Genomic DNA, 18038 nt, shown 5'->3' with positions numbered 1-18038 from the left:
AGATTCTCCTTTTCCTATGCCCTTAATTTATGTCAGCCAGGAATCTCATCTGTTAAGCCAGAAAAGCCTCATGCTACCAAATTCAAAATCACAATAATAATTTTTAAAAAATCAAATCAAAACATTTCCTGGGCAATTATCCAACAGGCATAAGGATATAGTGCTAGGGACTGTTTACACTTTAAAAGCCACACTACAGAGGGTGGGGGGAGAAGGCACAAGTCTTTATATTGTACCTACTCTGTGCTAAGTGCTGCTTACAAATAATATTTCCTTTCACTTTCACAACAACCCATTTTTACACTTAAGAAACTAGAAGACAGAGGTAAGTGACTTGCCCAGGATTATAGTTAGTGTCTGAGGCTTGTTTGAATTTAGGTCTTCCCAACCCCAGGTACAGCTCTCAGTCCACCGCAAGCCCAGCTAACAGGACCTTGGAGCAAGCTGTACTTATTAAACCCAGCGTGGCTCAGGTATTCCCACTTTCCACCGAGAGGCTGGATTATTTCCTGATCTTTACCAGGAAGGGGAAAAAAAAACGGTCAAGGAAGAGGAGTATTATAGGTCTGAGCAACTGGGAGAGACAGGGTGGTTTAGGATGGAAAGAATACTGGCTTTGCATGCAGAGGACAGATTTCAAGTCTCACTCCTGCTACTTATTTGCAGAGACTTCAGGCAAGGACCCCTGCCCAGGTCTTAATTTTTTTCTTCTCCTCCAAATAAGTAGTATTTGCATAGCCCTTTAGGGTTTGCAAAATGCCAGCAAATTACCTCATTTTATTCTGTGAAGGTATTACAGTTTTACAGGTGAAGAGAATGAGGTTAAGTGATTTGCCCACATGCTTAAGTATCAGGGGAAACAAAACTAATAATCATCTGGGGAAACTTACAGCTAATAAGTATCAGGGGAAACTTACAGCTAGTAAGTGTCAGGGGAAACTTATAGCTAATAAGTGTCAGGGGAAACTTACAGCTAATAAGTATCTGGGGAAACTGACAGCTAATACGTTTCTGTTCAGTTCTGACTTTATGACACTTGGCAAAAATAATTTAGTCTTTTGCCATTTCCTTTTCCAGCTCATTTTACAGAAGAGAACACTGAAGGCAAATAGGATTTATCTGGCGCCTCACAGCTATTGTCTAAGGTCAGATGAATCTGGACCCAGACCTCTATCCACAGCTGCCCCATTTGAAAGTAGCTGAGAATACTGAGAATCTGAGAGGAGCTAGTTCATTTCTAGGGCAAGATCTGAACTCGGGTCTTCCCAACTGCAAGGTCTACATGGTACCAGTTCTGTACTTTGCCTCAAAGGTTCATTCTTTCAAAAAAACATTTCACCACCATGAAGAGCACCAATGTCATGGTGTACAAGAGAGTCACTTTGTAAGAGGGGAGGGAGGAAATGTTTCAGTAGTGGTTTGCCCTGCTCCGAGATCTGGTTTTTGATACCTTCAGGTGATAAACTGTTATTTTATTTATGAAGGACCAGCTCATTATAAATGACCACTTATCTTACTTCATTTATTATAATCAATAAATATACCAATCCAACAAATAGCTAATTACCTTATATTAGAAGACTGGTACCTATGATCCTAGTAAAAATAAGAGTTTTTCTATATATAACATTGACTTCCTAGTTTTAAGACACTTAAGGGAAATGAATTCTAGTAATCATTAGGACATGGAGCCATTATTTCAAATAGGTATTCAGAACAAGTGTTATCTCCATTCCTCAGGAGAACTCTTAAACTATTTGAAGAATTTTCTCACTGAAGTCTCCGGGCTAAATATTCATTCCCTGGTCTTCCTTGTTGATCCTTGGATGACAAGCCCTTTCACCACCTGATTTACTTTCTTCCACCAGCTGATGGTTTATTAGTGGACTCTTGGAATTGGGGATGTTAGTACATAAGATTATTTTTCTAGTACTGGAAAAGACCTTAGGGATCACCTAATCTGAATTCCTTATTTGACAGATAAGGAAACAGAGAGGGAAGGCGTTTTGCCCAAAGTTAAATAAGGGCTGATTAATGTTTAACAATCAGCACCCCATCCCAAATATACTTTAATCAAACCTTCAAGTTTAATTTGCATTATGCTGTCTCCATCACTTTCTCAAAACAATAAAATCCCAATTTGTAGCATTTGCTGATTTTCTAAAGCACAAAAGCTCACAGTGAAAATTTAACAATCAATGTGAGTTGGTACATCTTTAAGATGTTGAGAAGCAAATTTTGGCTCCATCATATCACAGTGGATAGATATTGGACCTAGTGGCAAGAAGATCTCACTTACTAGACAGGTCACTTAACCTTTGTCTACCTCCATCCTCGCACTTATGAAAGGGGGATGAATAAAAACGACCATCACCTAAGGTTGTTGTGAGGATAAATGAAATATCAGGAAGTGTTTTGCAAACTGTAAAGGGAAATGTTAGCTATGATTACTTATTATTGAAGCTGTCCCAAAGTGGAATGGACTGCTGGATGACCACTTGCTAGGAATATCTGAGAGATTTCTGTCCAGCTACAGGTTGGAGCACCTCCAGTTCTGAGGTCTGAGACTCTGCTCCAGCTGACATGCATCAAGCTTCTCCCCTTTTCTCCTCATATCAGTGGCAGACCATGTGGGTCCTTCCTTTTACCCTCAGACCATTTTTTACAACATCAACTCATATCACAATGACCAAATTCAGATCTTATTTTATGCTTATTATAGTTTAAGCTGGGTGTCTCCTGACCTGACCTGAGAAACCTTCTCCCCCCAAAGTATGGCTTACTATGAGGTGCCCTTTCTCCAACATGGGGTAATTCCAAACCTCCCTTTCTCTAACTTACCCCCCTACATTTGGAGAGCAATAACTCATTTATTCTTTCTATGGACTTCCTTCACTTAAGAACTTGTTGAAAAATCTGAGCAGAGATTAGAACCTACCAATCTGAATAAAAGATATTTCCAAATCTTAGCCAGTCTATTTGATTTATTTCAAGAAATAAATTTCTCGAAAATTTATTTTCAAGAAAATAAAAAGAAAAAAATTTCAAGAAAATAACACCTATAATTTCCCCAATCAAGTGATTTGAATTGATCACTTGGAATTTGTTTTAATAAAATTTATTCTATATAATCAATTTGATGTGTGTGCTATTGTGAGCCAGGGAGAGAACTGATATCCATCAGTTGTTTATTCACTTCATGAATCCTTCTTTGAAATCTTTTTTCACCAAACCTTCCAAGGGAGGGGCTGACAGGTGCCCAAGGGTCTGGTCTGTATTTAACTTCTCTATGTCCCCAACTACACAGATGATGGCCCAAAGATGGGGAATGGAAAAAGGAAAGAATATAGGGTTCACAAATGTGATAATTAACAATGAATGGGATTTGGGAGAGGCGGGTACAGGGCAAAAATGCTAATAATTACTAAGATGAACCAAATGAGCTGGACAGGGATGTAAGCTCAGGCTGAGTCTCCTCACTGGCACTGGGCTTGGCCAAAGCAGAAATCACTTTTTAGCAATGGCATAAGATGAAGGAGTTCTTGGCTTTTTTGCTGGTTATTCATTACCATGAACCACTGACTGAGCATTAAGTATATTCTGCTTGGCAAACCAACCCACTGATGAGACAAAATAAAAGACAGCACATTTTCTGCTGCTCCCTCACTGAACACTACAGATTCTATTCTTGGCTATCTCACAACCTCGTATAGTATTTTTACCTCTCCCCTGCTGTTTGCATTTAAGGTGCTTCTTTATCAGGGATGTTTTAATCATGGCAATTAAATGGTACAGGCAGCTCGTTTTATTGAAGCTTGTTTATTTAATCTTCACTGGGTCCTAATTAGCCTCTTTCAGTCAAAGGGACAGACTCACTACTGATAACCTTATAGAAAGGAAAGACACTGCCGGTACCATTTGTACAATAAATGTGTCTTATGGTGCGTGGCTCTTGTCTGTGTTTGATATGGCCGACTCCAAAAAAGCCTTTTCTGGCTCTGGTTCTTGTGGAGAAAGAATCGCTCTGTGGGAAGAAAACATGTCTCTGACTGATAGAGGGAGATCAACGCCCAGGAATGGATCCCAATGACAGGATCCCTCCCTCACCAGCCCCCAGATACAGCAACAAAAAGTAACGGATATAATCATCCCTGGTCTGCCTCCTTCCTAGGGCTGCTGGGAGCAGCAAAGTAGTGACATAAAGGCTTACGGATGGTAGTATTATTATGGGGTAGCTAGGAATCAGGACTACCTGGGTTCAAATACAGCCTTAGACACTAGTTGTGTCATTTAATCTGCTTACCTTATTTTAGTTAATGAAGATGGGGATACAAAGAGCACCCACCTCCAACTACTACTAAGTATTCATACCTGGAGAACAGACCTCGTTACAATGAGGTCGCCATGAATAAATATAAATATAAATGAATAAAATCCTACAGGATGTTAGTGTTGGAAAGGACATTAGAGATCTAGTCTATCTACTCATTCTATAAGTAGATAAGTAGACTAAGGTTAAAAGAATTGATTTGTCCAACGTCCTAAAGACAGGGGGCAAAATGCAGTCCTGATGCAAGAACGTGGCAATGGCCATCTTGTCTTAAATGCGTAGGGATTGCTATTGAACAAGTCAGCTGTGATCTGTACCCTTGGAGCCTGTCTCTACTCGGGCCCTGAGCTGTGTGGGCAAGTACTAGTAAAGCTCGAGCTGGACATCTGGGCAATCCTTGGGCCTACCCAACACTCTATTAGGATATGGGTATGACCCTGCATGGGATGATCTCTCTGTTAAATCCTCTTCCAACTCTGCCCTACGAAACACTGCCCAGAAGCTTGGCCACAGCATCAAGCACTCTCTTTTTCTTTTATCTCCATCTTAGGCCAAACATTTTTTAAAATGTTTTTCTGCAACAAGCAGGATGACTGCTGGCTAACAAATGTGACTTGCTATTAAAGACCATGAATTCTTACATGGATGCCCTCCTAACCCCCAAAAAAGATTCTATTATTTCACTCCTAATGCTTTCACATCAATTGTGCAAGTAAAAATGGCGCTGCTGTCACTGACCTAATGTTAACTGTGTCCTAATGGCACCACAAAAGCTCTTACACGTTTGTAATGGAATGTCCTATTCTTGTGAGAATCCTCAGTTAGCATTTATGAAACACCCACTGTTTACTAGGCCCTGTGTCAAGAACTAGATGGAAACAACAACCAATTCCACCGGGTTGGTCTTTCCCTCGTGGGGGATTATACAATGTCATCATCATTCAGGAAAACGAGACAACCAGCAGGAAACAACTGGGAACAAGAAGTAGTTGAAATGAAAACTGAAAATTAAGTTTGGAACTGTGGTAACCACCAAAGCACATGACACCAAGAAAAGTAATGAATGTGGCACCGAAACACAGTTCAAAGAGAATAAGAGAGCGAACCAAATAAATCGCTTTATTTTGTGGACAATTATTAGAGTCCAACCAACCTTGGGTCTGCTTCTTGAGGGTTCAGAGGTTAAATGTGTGGAAACCTCCAGGTTTCTAGAGAACCAAAGAATAAAAGTGTTTCCAGTACAAACTTCTTGTTTTTATAGGATGAGAATACCCAAAGGTTTCCTAGCCTCCTTGTAGCTCCTTAGGAGCATTTCATCATCCTTCTTCCAAACCCTTTATGTACAAGGTCTGGCTCTCATTCCCGGCCAATGGGAAATTTGCTGCTCCATGCACGGCCCTGATCCTGACTGCTCACAAGAGAGCAGTCAGTGACCCAGAAGTGCTGCTCCTCCCAGGGCTTTACAAGGACCTTGTAAGCCACTTAGCAATGGGCCCAGTTTATGTAGAAATAACATCTTCAAGAATGTTAATGACATCAGCTGTATTTTGCCATTCTGAGAAGCAAACACCAATTTTTGTCCTTAAACTGCATCATCATAAAAAGTCTTGGCCATGGCGTGGGCTACTTTGATCACCTTCTTCTCCTTTGCATCAGGCCCCATGTTGTTCCGGGCGATCCTGACCCAATACTCTTCAGTCCGAGGCAGATAGTCAATGTATTTTTCATTAGGCTCAACTGCAGGGTGCCGATCGCCTTCTGACAATAAAGAAGAGGGAGGAAGAAAGAGTTCAGTTGGTGAAGAATAAGTGGCAGGCACTTGAGCATGCCGGGAGCTGCAGAGTGGCAGGGCCAAAGAGGAGGGGGTCTCTGCCACCTCCTCTGCTCTCGCCAGACTGTGCCTGCAGAAACTCTGCACTGGGAAGAATGTTGGTAACCTGGACACTGTCCACAGGAAGGCAATCAGAATGGTGGAGACCTCACTTCCCTCCAGGATGAGGACAATGGAGGAAGTTGGTATTTCTAACCTGTAGAAGTCCGAGAGGGAATGTGACCACTACCTTCAGCTAATGGAAGTCTGGTGTGAAGAGGGGTCAGACATGTTCTATTTGCCCAAGGGAGTTGGGAGCTGGAGAGGCAAATTTAGAGACTCTACCAGAGGAAAAACTTAGGGGCCGCTAGGAGGTGCCACAGTGCACAGGGCCTGGGGTGAGGAAGACCCAAGTTCAGATGTGGCACCAGCTGGGTGACCCTGAGCAAGGCCCTTCACCCCGTCTGCCTCAGTCTCCTATCATAAAATGAACTGGAGAAGGACATGGCCAACCGCACTGGGATCTCTGCCAAATGGGGGTCACAAAATCAGAGCTGGGCAGGACTGGAACGGCCAAGCACAAGCAGAGCTATCCAAAAATGGTTCTAAATCAGCGTCCTGGAAATGGTGGGCTTCCCCAGCCTGAGGATCTTTTAAATCACAATGGGCGACTCTGCCGAGGGGATTCTTGTTTTCCTAGGGATTGAACTAGACTGACCTCTCTAGGTCTGAGCTCTTCACTTTCCAAAAGAAGACAATAGAACTTTCTAGATAGCCAGTTTTCTCCTAGTGCTTTAAATGATCTGTTTTTAAATCCGCCTTTATGCCCCATTTTTGAGCAAAATATCTATTGCACAAAAGTTACACTTCTGATTATAAAAAGAATGAAGTAACAAAACCAAAATGGACGGCCCTCCCTCCCCATCTTTTTTTTTTTTTTTTTTTGACAAAGCAGTATTGCACCTGTTTCAGGTTGTGCACAAATTTCTCCTGCTTTGGCAAGTCTACCAGGAGCAACCACACAAAGTCCTGATTTGTGGGCTCAGTTAATATGTCTTTACTCCTTGCTCTGCAACATTTCCAAGAAGGATTCCACCCCATCAACAAACCTTCATCTTGTCCCATCTTTAGACGGCCCTGGTCAACCCTCTCCCCAAATACCAGAGGCTTCAAAGATGAATAAGCACATCCCTATTACCTTCATCCTCTTCACTTTCCTCCTCTGTTTCCTCATCATCCTCTTCCTCCTCTCCCCCTCCTGCTCCTGCTCCTTCTACTTCATCTTCATCTTCTGAGTCGCTTTCCTCCAACCATTCTTGAGTTTCTTCAAGAGCAAAATCAATCAATCAACCAATCAATCAACCAAGTGATCAATAAAGCAAAGACCCAGAAATATCAAGGGATAACTGCAATACATACTCTCAACAACTTATTTTTAAGGAAATAAATGATTTGAAATCTAACTCTCCCATCTTTGACCACCACCATATCCCCCAGACCCTGACTATTCAGCATCTGATTAAATGAGAACAGGATGGTGAAACATGGAAACACTTAGGTGAACCCTTAAAAAATCCCCAACAACATTGCAAAGATCAGAAATGAACAGGTATCAAACAGCAAATTCTTAACTTGGATGGGAAAAGAATATTTCTCTGCTAGAACCCAAAGCCTGCCTGCTTACTCTGACATGCCACAGAGGAACTCTGCTTTTAGCTAGCAGCAAAGGAGCATGGAGGGAAGAGGAGAAGAAAAGGAGGAAGAAGAAAAAAAAGGACAATTAAAAAATAATAATAATAAATTCTAAGGACTAAGTCCATGTGCAGAGATCTAGATTTATAGAGAAGGCAATGTGATAAGCTTTCAGAAGTTAATATAGAAGCAAGTTGGTACCTAAGGAGAGAAAGTGTGAATTGTCCCATCTAGAGCTAATCCTCATACTTCCCCCTGATTTCCCAGGCAAAAAGGAGGGGCTCATCCCTATGGGGAATAATACTGCTAATATTCCAAAGAGCTGGGAATTTGGTTTAATTTTATTTTAAGGGTTTTTTCCCTCCTTTAATGATCTTCCATTAATTTATATAGACTTTAGAGCTCAGAATCTTTTAATAGCACTAACTCTAGGGAAATGAAGTCTGAAAAAGCTGACTTGGCTGGTCAAAATTAGAGCAGCTTAGTTTTTTTTTTTTTTTTAAATATACACTAGCACAGTGACCATTCCATAGGCAAGTATGTAACAGCTGGATATACCTCATAAATTCATGTTCTCCATGATATGAACCATGATTGTGTCCAATCTTTCTGTCCATTCGTGGAAGGAGAAGGAGGAGATATCCTGGCCCACTTTCTGTTGGGGGCTCTGCCATTGTTGGAGAGGTGCTCACCACATCATGGTGAATAACAACTGTTCTATGCTACCCCAAGTCAAATAACAGAAACATATAAGGAAAGAGAGTCTGAAAGTATGGGTCACTAGAGCGTGGTGCAATGTTCCAAGTGGGATTCTCAACTCCCCACAGTCTTACCAACTTTCAGGCAGAGAGTGAGTGGTCCACGGGGGGCAATGTGAGCTGAGTTCCTGGGTTATAAAATAACTGACCTCATAGCCTGCTGACTCTGTTACCTTTCTTTTCCTCTCAAAATAAGAGATACAACTTGTCTTCCATCTTTCAGCTCTCCCACTTGCACACTCCAATACCTTCCCCTCTCTAATCTGACTGGCCCATTCTAAGCTCTGGGGACTGACTGCTTCCATAAGTTTGCCTTCTCATCATCTGCTAAGTTCAACTGTAATGACTTTAAATTTTTCATTATTAAAAAGCAAGTGCTTTCAAAGCCTCCTCTTTGCACACATTACATCTTACAATATCCACATTTTCTCAGGATCCCTCAGTTTCCCAGGTTTTCACTACTGTGGTTTGTTGCTCCTCTGAGCAAGGAGGGCAGTTTCTCATTCTGCTGTCTATCTGCCCTTTCTCATTCCAGGTAGGAAGGAAGAGATGCCCTCCCTATTGATTTTTCTTCATTCTTTAGTCCTGAGTCTCACACAGGAGTAGTGAGCTACCTGAATCCTGGACAATTTTCTTCTAGAAAAAAGTTAAATGGAAACATGAACACTGATGAGTGGATGATCAGGAGACATTTCAGAACTGACAATAAAGAAGTCAAAGTTACAAGTATAGAAAGCTTGCTGGAGACTAATCTATGCCAAGTTTAGTTCTTGTGCATAAACACGGCAAGTGTCTGACAGCCTAAGGCATGAGGCCCCACTAAGATCTGCTCCCATCAGCCCAGTCCCAAAAGGCCACCGCTCAGTCAACAAGTCTGATCTGCAGTTAACAACGGTCCTGCCATATTACTAACTATAGATATCTAAAGATACCAGAACACGGAAACTGAATTTTTAAAATATATATTTCATTCTATCAATCTGTCTATTCCTCAAGCTTAGACTTTTGACAGATGAAGGAAAACTGAATAATGATGAATTGGATTATGGTGGGGAATGAGTAACAAGACACTGCTACAAGGGTTGGGATAAAAGCAATTCCAAGGCCTTTGAGAAGCCTGTCTCTCTCCACCATCACTCCCCTCTGTCACCCCTAATCCCCTCTGTCTGTCTCCACCTTCACCCCCTCTCTCTCTCCACCATCACTCCCCTCTGTCACCCCTCACATCACCCCCTCTGTCTGTCTCTACCTTCACCCCTCTCTGTCTCTCTCCACCATCATCCCTTCTGTCTCTCCCCATCATCACCCTCTCTTTTTCTTTCTCCACCATCATTCCCCTGTCTCTCCCTACCATCAGCCCCTCTCTATCTCTCCCTCTTGTTAACCTTGACCCAAGCTTACTGGGATCCATCTCCACCAAGACCTTCCATTCTTCCATCTTGTGCAGATCAAGGCAGTAGAAATCATTGAGAGTGAACTGACGGTCGCCTGCTTCAAACATGCCCCCGTAGACATAGAGCATCCCTTGCTTCACGGCCAGCATGGCATTTGAGCGAGCACAGGGCTCGACCACAGGGCCGCCGGCCTCATCGGAAGCTTCCTCCTCTTCAGACTCGGATACCACTGACGCCACAGAGACAGGGATCACTTGTTTAATGGTCATGATGGTCCCATCCTCAGCCACCACCTCTCTAATCTCCTCCCGCGGCCCCTGCACGGCGGCGGCCTCCTCGCCCTGGCTCTCAGCACTTTCAGGCTCCGGCTTTTTGCCTCGTCGGCGTTTTCTCTTCTCTGCCTTAGGGACCTATGGGTAAAATGAGAGGAAAGCTCGTGAATGGGATGCAACAAGCTTTACAGTTGTATACAAAGCAAACAAGGAGAGATCCAAACACCAGACACTTCACTCCTTCGGGCTCCTCCATGCAGGACACATTGAAAACCTCAGTGACTAAGGCCTGTGTTCGGTGATGGACAGGGACCGACAGCACCAGACAATGAGGAGCCAGCCCTATTTATTCAGCTTCCATGGTGGGAAAGTGGAGGCAAGAGAAAGGAACCCGCTTCCCCACAGAATTGAGTGCTAACTTCGGTCTGGGAAACATCCCACTCCTTCGGAGGCTGGAAAGGGAAACCACCGATTCAGAAAAAAGCTGTGGGCTCTCAAAGAAAATCTCTCTTGAGTAAAAATCAAATTTGGTCCTGAGGGCTCAGACTGGGGGAAAACTCAATCTACATTGCACCCACTTCTCTTGCCTTGTCCCCATCACAAGTCAGTCTCCGACACAAGATGGGTCGAGCAATGGAGGCCCATGGACTGGTGACAATTGGCCTACCACAACCCTTCCCCTCCAAAGGTTTTCCCAGATGAAAAACTATATTTAGGTTGTTTTCCTATGGAAAGAAAGCGTCTAAAAATTATTCCATGTATTCAATCCTTTCTTCTCCTCCCACATGATGACTAGTGTTGCCTGGTAACTTTACATGATAAATTTGCTGTTTTCTCTAACTTTGCATTGCATGTAGATTGAATCTAGGTTATTTCATTTCCTCCAAGTATGAGCGGTGTGACTTTGGGCAAATCATTAAAATCCTCTGAACCTGTTTCCTCATCCTTCTGTGGGAAAGGAATTGCTTCTCCTTGTATCCTAGGGGTTTTAAGAATCTCCTAAGAGAAGAGGAGAAGACTTTGAAGAGAACTCTCTAATGTGAAGTGTTCCTAAGAACTTCTATAAGAAACCAGGCTTCTTTAGAGGCTGGATGCCAGTGTCTCATCTGGACCTTTGTGACTAGGCAATAATAAATATCTTCTATAAATCTTCATTTTGGCTTAAATGGAAAGAGGCTCATTTATAACAGTCCAGCCTGGAGAAGCCATTCTACTGACTGTGCTCACCTGGAGGTACAGAGGCCAAAGTGCAGAAATATACAAAAAGATGAAAAAGTAAGAGAAAACATCTGGAGAAGGGAGAAAGAGGCAACGGAAGTCACTACAGTAGCCTATATTCAGGGGGGCAGAGGGGCTTTTCATAAAAAGCTCTGAATTCCCCACATGGTGATGGCTTTCTAATAAACTCTTTAGTGAAATGAGTAGAAAAATCAGGAAGCACAACTAAAAAGCTCTGAATCTAAAAATATTAATAGAGCATTTCCCTAATGAAAGAATCTAGCATCAATCATCTTGATTTTCAAATTTCCCTCCATCTCAAGCATCAGGAACAATCCAGCCCAAGCAAATTTTCTTTTCTCCCTGCTTCAGTCTGCTGCTTGCCTTGGTCACCTCCCCCAACTCCAGGCTTGGGACCCCACTGCCAGCCTGGACTATCTCTCCTGCTCTTGTCCTGGGCTCCAAGACTGCTCTTTCTAGCAGGCACAGAACTGAGCCCTAGATCTCTCTGGCCCCATTCCCTGCCCCTAAACTTGTCTTGTCTCCTGTTCTCTCAGAACTTGATTCACAAAAGCTGTGAATGTCATAAAACTAATCCAAAGCATTCACAAGCAGTGATTAGTCACTAACACATGTTCTCTTTTTTTCCTACCTACATACCTGCATTTCAGAGGAAGTTCCAGGGCACTCAATAACTCAAACCCAAGGGATGATTCTAGCTGAGTATTTTAGGTGCTAAGGCAGCTCAATGAGGGAAATATTTGTGGGAAGTCTTTTATTGCTATTAAAATGTCAAATGTGCTTCGAGTTGTAGCCTAAAATTAGAGGCCAAAGCTGATCTCTTCTTTTTCATGCCCTAAGTTAACAATAACCAAGATATAAATTCTGGCTGTTAACAATGATTTTAAAAGAATACATATACTGTGAAGTATTCCTATCTACATGAAAGGTGTCCCAAATCACTAAGAACAAGAGAAATACAAATAAAAACCCTGAGGTTTCAACCTCACATCCCACAAAGATGACAAGAAAGGTTAACAGCTAAGGACAGGAATACTCATACATTGTTGGGGGAGTCATGAAATGGTACAACCATTTCAGAGAGCAATTTGGAACTGTGCAGATTAAGTCACTAAAATGTCTGAGGCCTCTGAACTAGAGACTCCAACACTGGGTTTTTACACCAAGGAAAAAAGTTCCTATTAGTTACCAAAACATTTATGGCAGCACGTTTTATGACAGAATTGGAGGGGGAAAGTAGATGTTCATCAACTAGGGAATTGTTAAACAAATTGTGGTTGGGAAATGAAATGGAATATTTCTGTGTGATAAAGAAATGATGCATGTAATGAATACAGAGAAGCCCAGAAATATGTACACAAATGGATGCATAAGGAAGTCAGGAGAGCCAATACTACAATATATGGTAACTATAATGACCTAAATGGAAACAACAATTATACACCGAAAAATCAAATGTAACAAATATAATACAAGTATCAAAATCAAGCAGGTATAGGAAGAGAGAAGAGGATGCTATTCATTAAATGGGAGACCCACTGAGGTCACACACTGCACAGGGTTTCAGACTTCACCAATGTGACAATCAATTGTGTGGACTTTTTTTCCTCTCTTAAAAAATGCTATTTGTCATATGGGAGAAGCTCTGGGGGAGAGGAAGAGAGAGGGTTACTGGGGATAACTATGATGAGGTAAGAAACAGAAAATATCAATAAAAGCTCATTAAAAAAAAATAGAATGCATGTATTTCTATTAAATCCTCTGGAAATAAAAATCCTTTTAAGCAAATAAGCCCAGGACAGGGGGAAGTTCTATTTCTCTCAGGGTAGGCCTGATAGCTGAAGAGGTGGAGGCATCTGAAGCATGAGGGCCTAGGTCTTACTCAGGGAAACAACACTTCCTCTGCTAACAAAGTCTAATGATCCAGGACTGTCTCATTCCACAAGGCAGCTTGGTGGTGCAGTAGATAGAGAGCTATATCTGAATCCAGACAGTCCCGAGTTCAAATATAGTCTCAGAGTTACTTGTTGTATAATCCTGGTCAAGGATTAAACTACCTACCTCAGTTTCTTCAGCTGTAGAATGGAGACAATGAAGGGACCTACCTCACAGGATGAGGTAAGGTGTGAGACAATAAACCCCTGTCCCCCAGATAGATCAAGAAGCAAAGAGAAGGAATCCCTTGCCACAAAGTGTATCCCTGGTTACTCTATTATAATTTGTAATTCTTTAGGGTGGGGGAAAGGGTTCAAGGAAGTACCTTCAACTGTCCTGTAAACCAGCGGTTCTTGGTGATATCATAGAAATACAGATCATTGAAGAAGTCCCCTTCGATGCTCTCTTCTTCTTCTTCATCACAAACACCCCCAAAAAGCAGTGTTCGACCACTGGGAGCCATGGCCACCGAGAACCCGGACCTAGGAGTGGGCTTTACTCCTGAGGGACTGACACGTGTCCACATCCATTTGTCTGCACAAACATCATGGAAAGAGAGAAAAATGGGTCTTTTTCTATCCAGTCACGGAAACCCCCCTCCCCCGCCTCGTCCAAGGCACAGAAGAATGTATATTAAGAAAAGAGAAAAATTAGAGAGTTCCTTCCTTTGGCTAGTCATAGTAACCTTCCACAGGGATGCTGGCTAAGAAAACAGGGCAAGGTCAGCACATTCTTTTACTGATTTACAAAATCTGAAACCTCAATACACATATGATGGAATATTTACAAACCTCTTGTCAAAAGATCCCTTATATCTGATCACTAGCCCAATTTATTTATTTATTTAAGTGTAAGATAATGAATCAACAAGAACTGATTAAATATTTACTATGTACTAAACACTGGGGATACAAAGAAAAACAAAAAACAGTCCCAGCCCTCAAAGAGCTTACATTCTAATGGAGGAGAAATGGAAACATAAGCACAAGATACATAGGACAACATAAATTACATCTAGATAAAAAAAAGAAAGATAATACTAATGGCCCCAGATGTCTATAGACAGGAGGCACATAATCAGGGTAGCATTAGCTAACACATGCGTATTGTGTGTACACAAAACCATATGCACATACGTTATATTGTGTACGTGTGGGTTTCTTTGAGATGTGCCAAGTGCTTTCTACACATTCTATCATTTAATCCTCATAAGAACGCTGTGGAGCAAGTGTTAGCATTAATCCACATTTTACTGATGTAGAAAACAAGTCGGAGACTAAGGACTTCTCCAAAGTCACAGGGCAGGTCGGACAACATAAATTACATCTAGATAAAAAAAAGAATGATAATACTAATGGCCCCAGATGTCTATAGACAGGAGGCACATAATCAGGGTAGCATTAGCTAACACATGCGTATTGTGTGTACACAAAACCATATGCACATACGTTATATTGTGTACGTGTGGGTTTCTTTGAGATGTGCCAAGTGCTTTCTACACATTCTATCATTTAATCCTCATAAAACGCTGTGGAGCAAGTGTTAGCATTAATCCACATTTTACTGATGTAGAAAACAAGTCGGAGACTAAGGACTTCTCCAAAGTCACAGGGCAGGTCTTGCTGGCTCTTAGGACCACAGGGCACATTAAACCTTGGATTTTAAAGTTAAGAGTCTAGACCTCATACGTATCAGAAGTTGATGATTGGTAAGGAAGGTTGATGATTGCTTTAAATATTTCCATGTCTTTGTGATTTTTTACAACGTTGTTTGTGATTATTTACATTAAATTACCCTAAAAATCCATGTCTTTCCTATCCTTCCCTTAAAACTTCAATTATGTCCTAATATAATTTATACTACCCCCTCAATCTTCACACTTCAAAGAAAAGACAAATCAGTCAATCAACAGAAATGTCTACTACTAAGTGTCAGGTACAGGTCTGCAAAAAGAAGCAAAAGAGAGTCTTGCCCTCAAGCAGCTCCCAGTGTAATAGGAGAAACAATATGTAAACAAATGACACAGATGTGGAATAAATAGGAAGTAATAGAGGAAAGGTTCTGCAGCTAAGGGGGAGGGAGTACAGCTTTATGAAGAAGGTGGGATTCTAGTTGGGACTTGAAGGAAGCCAAGAAGATCAGGAGGGAGAGCATTCAAGGCATGGAGCCCAGGTAGTGGCCAATGTCACCAGATCAAAGAGAGTTGGGCAACAAGATTTAAGAAGCCTGGAAATGAGGAGGGGGTGAGGTGATGAAAGACTTTGAATGCCAAGGAGAACATTCTGCATTTGATTTGAAGGCAACAGAGTCACAAATTGACTGAGTAGAGAGGGTGACATGGCAGGAAAGTACAATGGACTCAGCAGTAACCATGGAAAACTGGATTTGATTCATGGGACAAGGGATCCTTTCTCTCCATATCTGGTAACAGAAGATTCCTCCTTTGGTGATGTTGAGGTTTTTTTTTTAATTATTAAATTTTATTTTTTACTTTTGGACTGAAACTTTTTATTGCACATGAAACTGCAAATCTACTACGTACAACCTGTTGTTCCTTCTAAAAGTACAACAACAAACTTTTTTTTTCCCATCACAAAATGAGACTTAGAAGCAACCACTAAACTGCCTGACTGATTATCCCCGTTACACCATTTCAAATAAGTGGTCTTCCCAGACCTCTCACTGGGAAGTCCATTTCAATATCAGAAAGTCAAACTATTTAGTTTCTTTTTCTCACAAAGAACCAAAATCGGCCTTTGTTATTTTCACATTCTTCTCTTAGCTCTATATCCTAGGGTCAAACAGAACAAATCATATCCATCTTCCACAGGAAAATTCTTCAATTTAGGGAATTCCATTTAATTTAAAGTTTAAACAATGGAGCTGACAGAAAAAAAATGTTTTCTATTCTAATTTTTTCCATTCTACTGAATTGAGATGAATATCTCTGGAATACTACCATTTCAGGAACCTTTATCCAACTATGTATGTGACACAGCCCAGTGATTCAGGCAAAATACAAACAATCAATGTGAAGTAGCTGAATTTCCTTAGTCAGATTTTTAAAAGTTTAGCACACCCACTTATCCAATCTAATTATCAAACACCCCACCTTTCTCTCTCCACAGGAAGGAACAAAAAAGACAAAAATCAAAGAAGAATAATCATCTAAGTAATAAGTAATTCTTAGAAGTGTAAATCAGTAAGAAAGAATTCGAAATATTTTATTGGAAAAAAATTATAAAAGACATATAATAGAAAATAAGGGCTGGATATTCTGAAATAACCACAAAGGAACATCTTTCACATAATGAATAAAAAACGAAAAATTTCTGATACTTGAGAATAAGCATATAATAAATAAAAGCACAACTAATACACAGACTAAAGTAATCCTAAAGTAAATCCCAATTAGAATCATTGACATTAGTACAGCACTGTACAGCTCACAGTACAGCTCTAAGAAAATACCACTTTTGTTATCAACCTCAGCATAGGAGAATTAGGTGGCAGCCTAGGTTCAAAGCCAACCTTAGACACTTAATAGCTGTGTGAATCTGAACAAGTCATCTAATCACTTTTCTCAGTTTTCTCATCTATAATATGGGAAGGATAACATCACCTACTTCCCAGAGGTGCTGTCAGGATCAAAGGAGTTAATACTTGTAAAAACACATTGAAAATCTCAAAGTGCTTCAGAAATTTTAGCGCTAATATTATTATTAGAAGTGGTCATATCTTATTAGACACCAACCTCAAGGCTTCATTTGTTCTTAGAATTCTAAAAACCATGTAAGTTCTGATATTTGATTGTGAGCTGAATAATATCCTTTAATAATCTTTTTTAAAAAAAGAATTAGGATGAAGCATAAAAGTTTCATAGTACCAAATATTTTACACAAAAGGAAAGAAAAAAATTCTTGCCAAATACTGAATGTATAGATTGTTTGTTAAGCCTCCAACCAGAAAGTAATTACCTCTGCCAGGAGTTATCTAGTGAGCAAATCCTTTGTGGCTATGGGCCCGTTATCTTCAAGGTCCTGACAACATTTTCTCTAATGTTTACTATTTCTGAAACCACCACTTTGGAGTGGGCAAATGTAAAAATTATTCATTTCTTTTAAAAAGGAGAAAAACACCAGGGAGGATTTCTAGCAGCAGTTACAGATACCTGTTATTATGTGTGTCTCTCTGAAATGCAGCTAATTTGGCAAATTTGGTGTGTGTGTGCATGTATATGTGCACATGTGTGTGTGATGGAGGACACAAAAAAGAGCCAGACCTTGCCCCCAAGGATCTACCCATGTTATAAGGGGAAAGGAAAGCTGCCATGCAAGCAGACAGCTACTTTCCTTTCTAAGTTTTCCCCCATAGTCCTTCACAAAGCTTCTTTTCTGAGAATACTGCACTACTGGCCATTCCCTGAAATCCACCACCCACTGCCCCAACTCTGAATCTGAACACACTCTGCTGGCTTGGCCCCCCTCCCTCTTCCATCTCCCCCTTCCTGCAGAAGGCAGTCCTCCAGCTGTGAGCGTCCTCCCGTCTCCTACTTTGCAGATACATCCCCTTCCTCCTACAGAAGGTAAGCTGCCCAAAGGAAGGGAC

General features: G+C 41.2%; 1 protein-coding gene across 3 annotated transcripts in view; it reads right to left on the bottom strand.

Moving 5' to 3' along the window:
• Positions 1-1075: 1075 nt before the first annotated feature.
• KLHDC4 (kelch domain containing 4) overlaps positions 1076-18038 on the bottom strand; it is a 91586-nt gene continuing 74623 nt past the window's right edge. For all 3 annotated transcript variants that reach the window (XM_031950165.1, XM_031950167.1, XM_031950166.1), the window contains 4 exons: positions 13756-13964; positions 9992-10394; positions 7339-7464; positions 1076-6088 (listed from right to left, as the gene is read on the bottom strand). In XM_031950165.1, the coding sequence (XP_031806025.1) occupies positions 5913-6088; positions 7339-7464; positions 9992-10394; positions 13756-13964 (914 nt within the window). In that variant the 3' untranslated portion in view covers positions 1076-5912. The remainder of the gene's footprint in view (positions 6089-7338; positions 7465-9991; positions 10395-13755; positions 13965-18038) is intronic.

This window comes from Sarcophilus harrisii, chromosome 2, assembly GCF_902635505.1.
Source record: "Sarcophilus harrisii chromosome 2, mSarHar1.11, whole genome shotgun sequence".
NCBI classification, from domain to species: domain Eukaryota; kingdom Metazoa; phylum Chordata; class Mammalia; order Dasyuromorphia; family Dasyuridae; genus Sarcophilus; species Sarcophilus harrisii.
The sequence above is the reverse complement of the archived record's forward strand: the minus strand, read 5'-3'. Positions and strand labels throughout refer to the sequence as shown.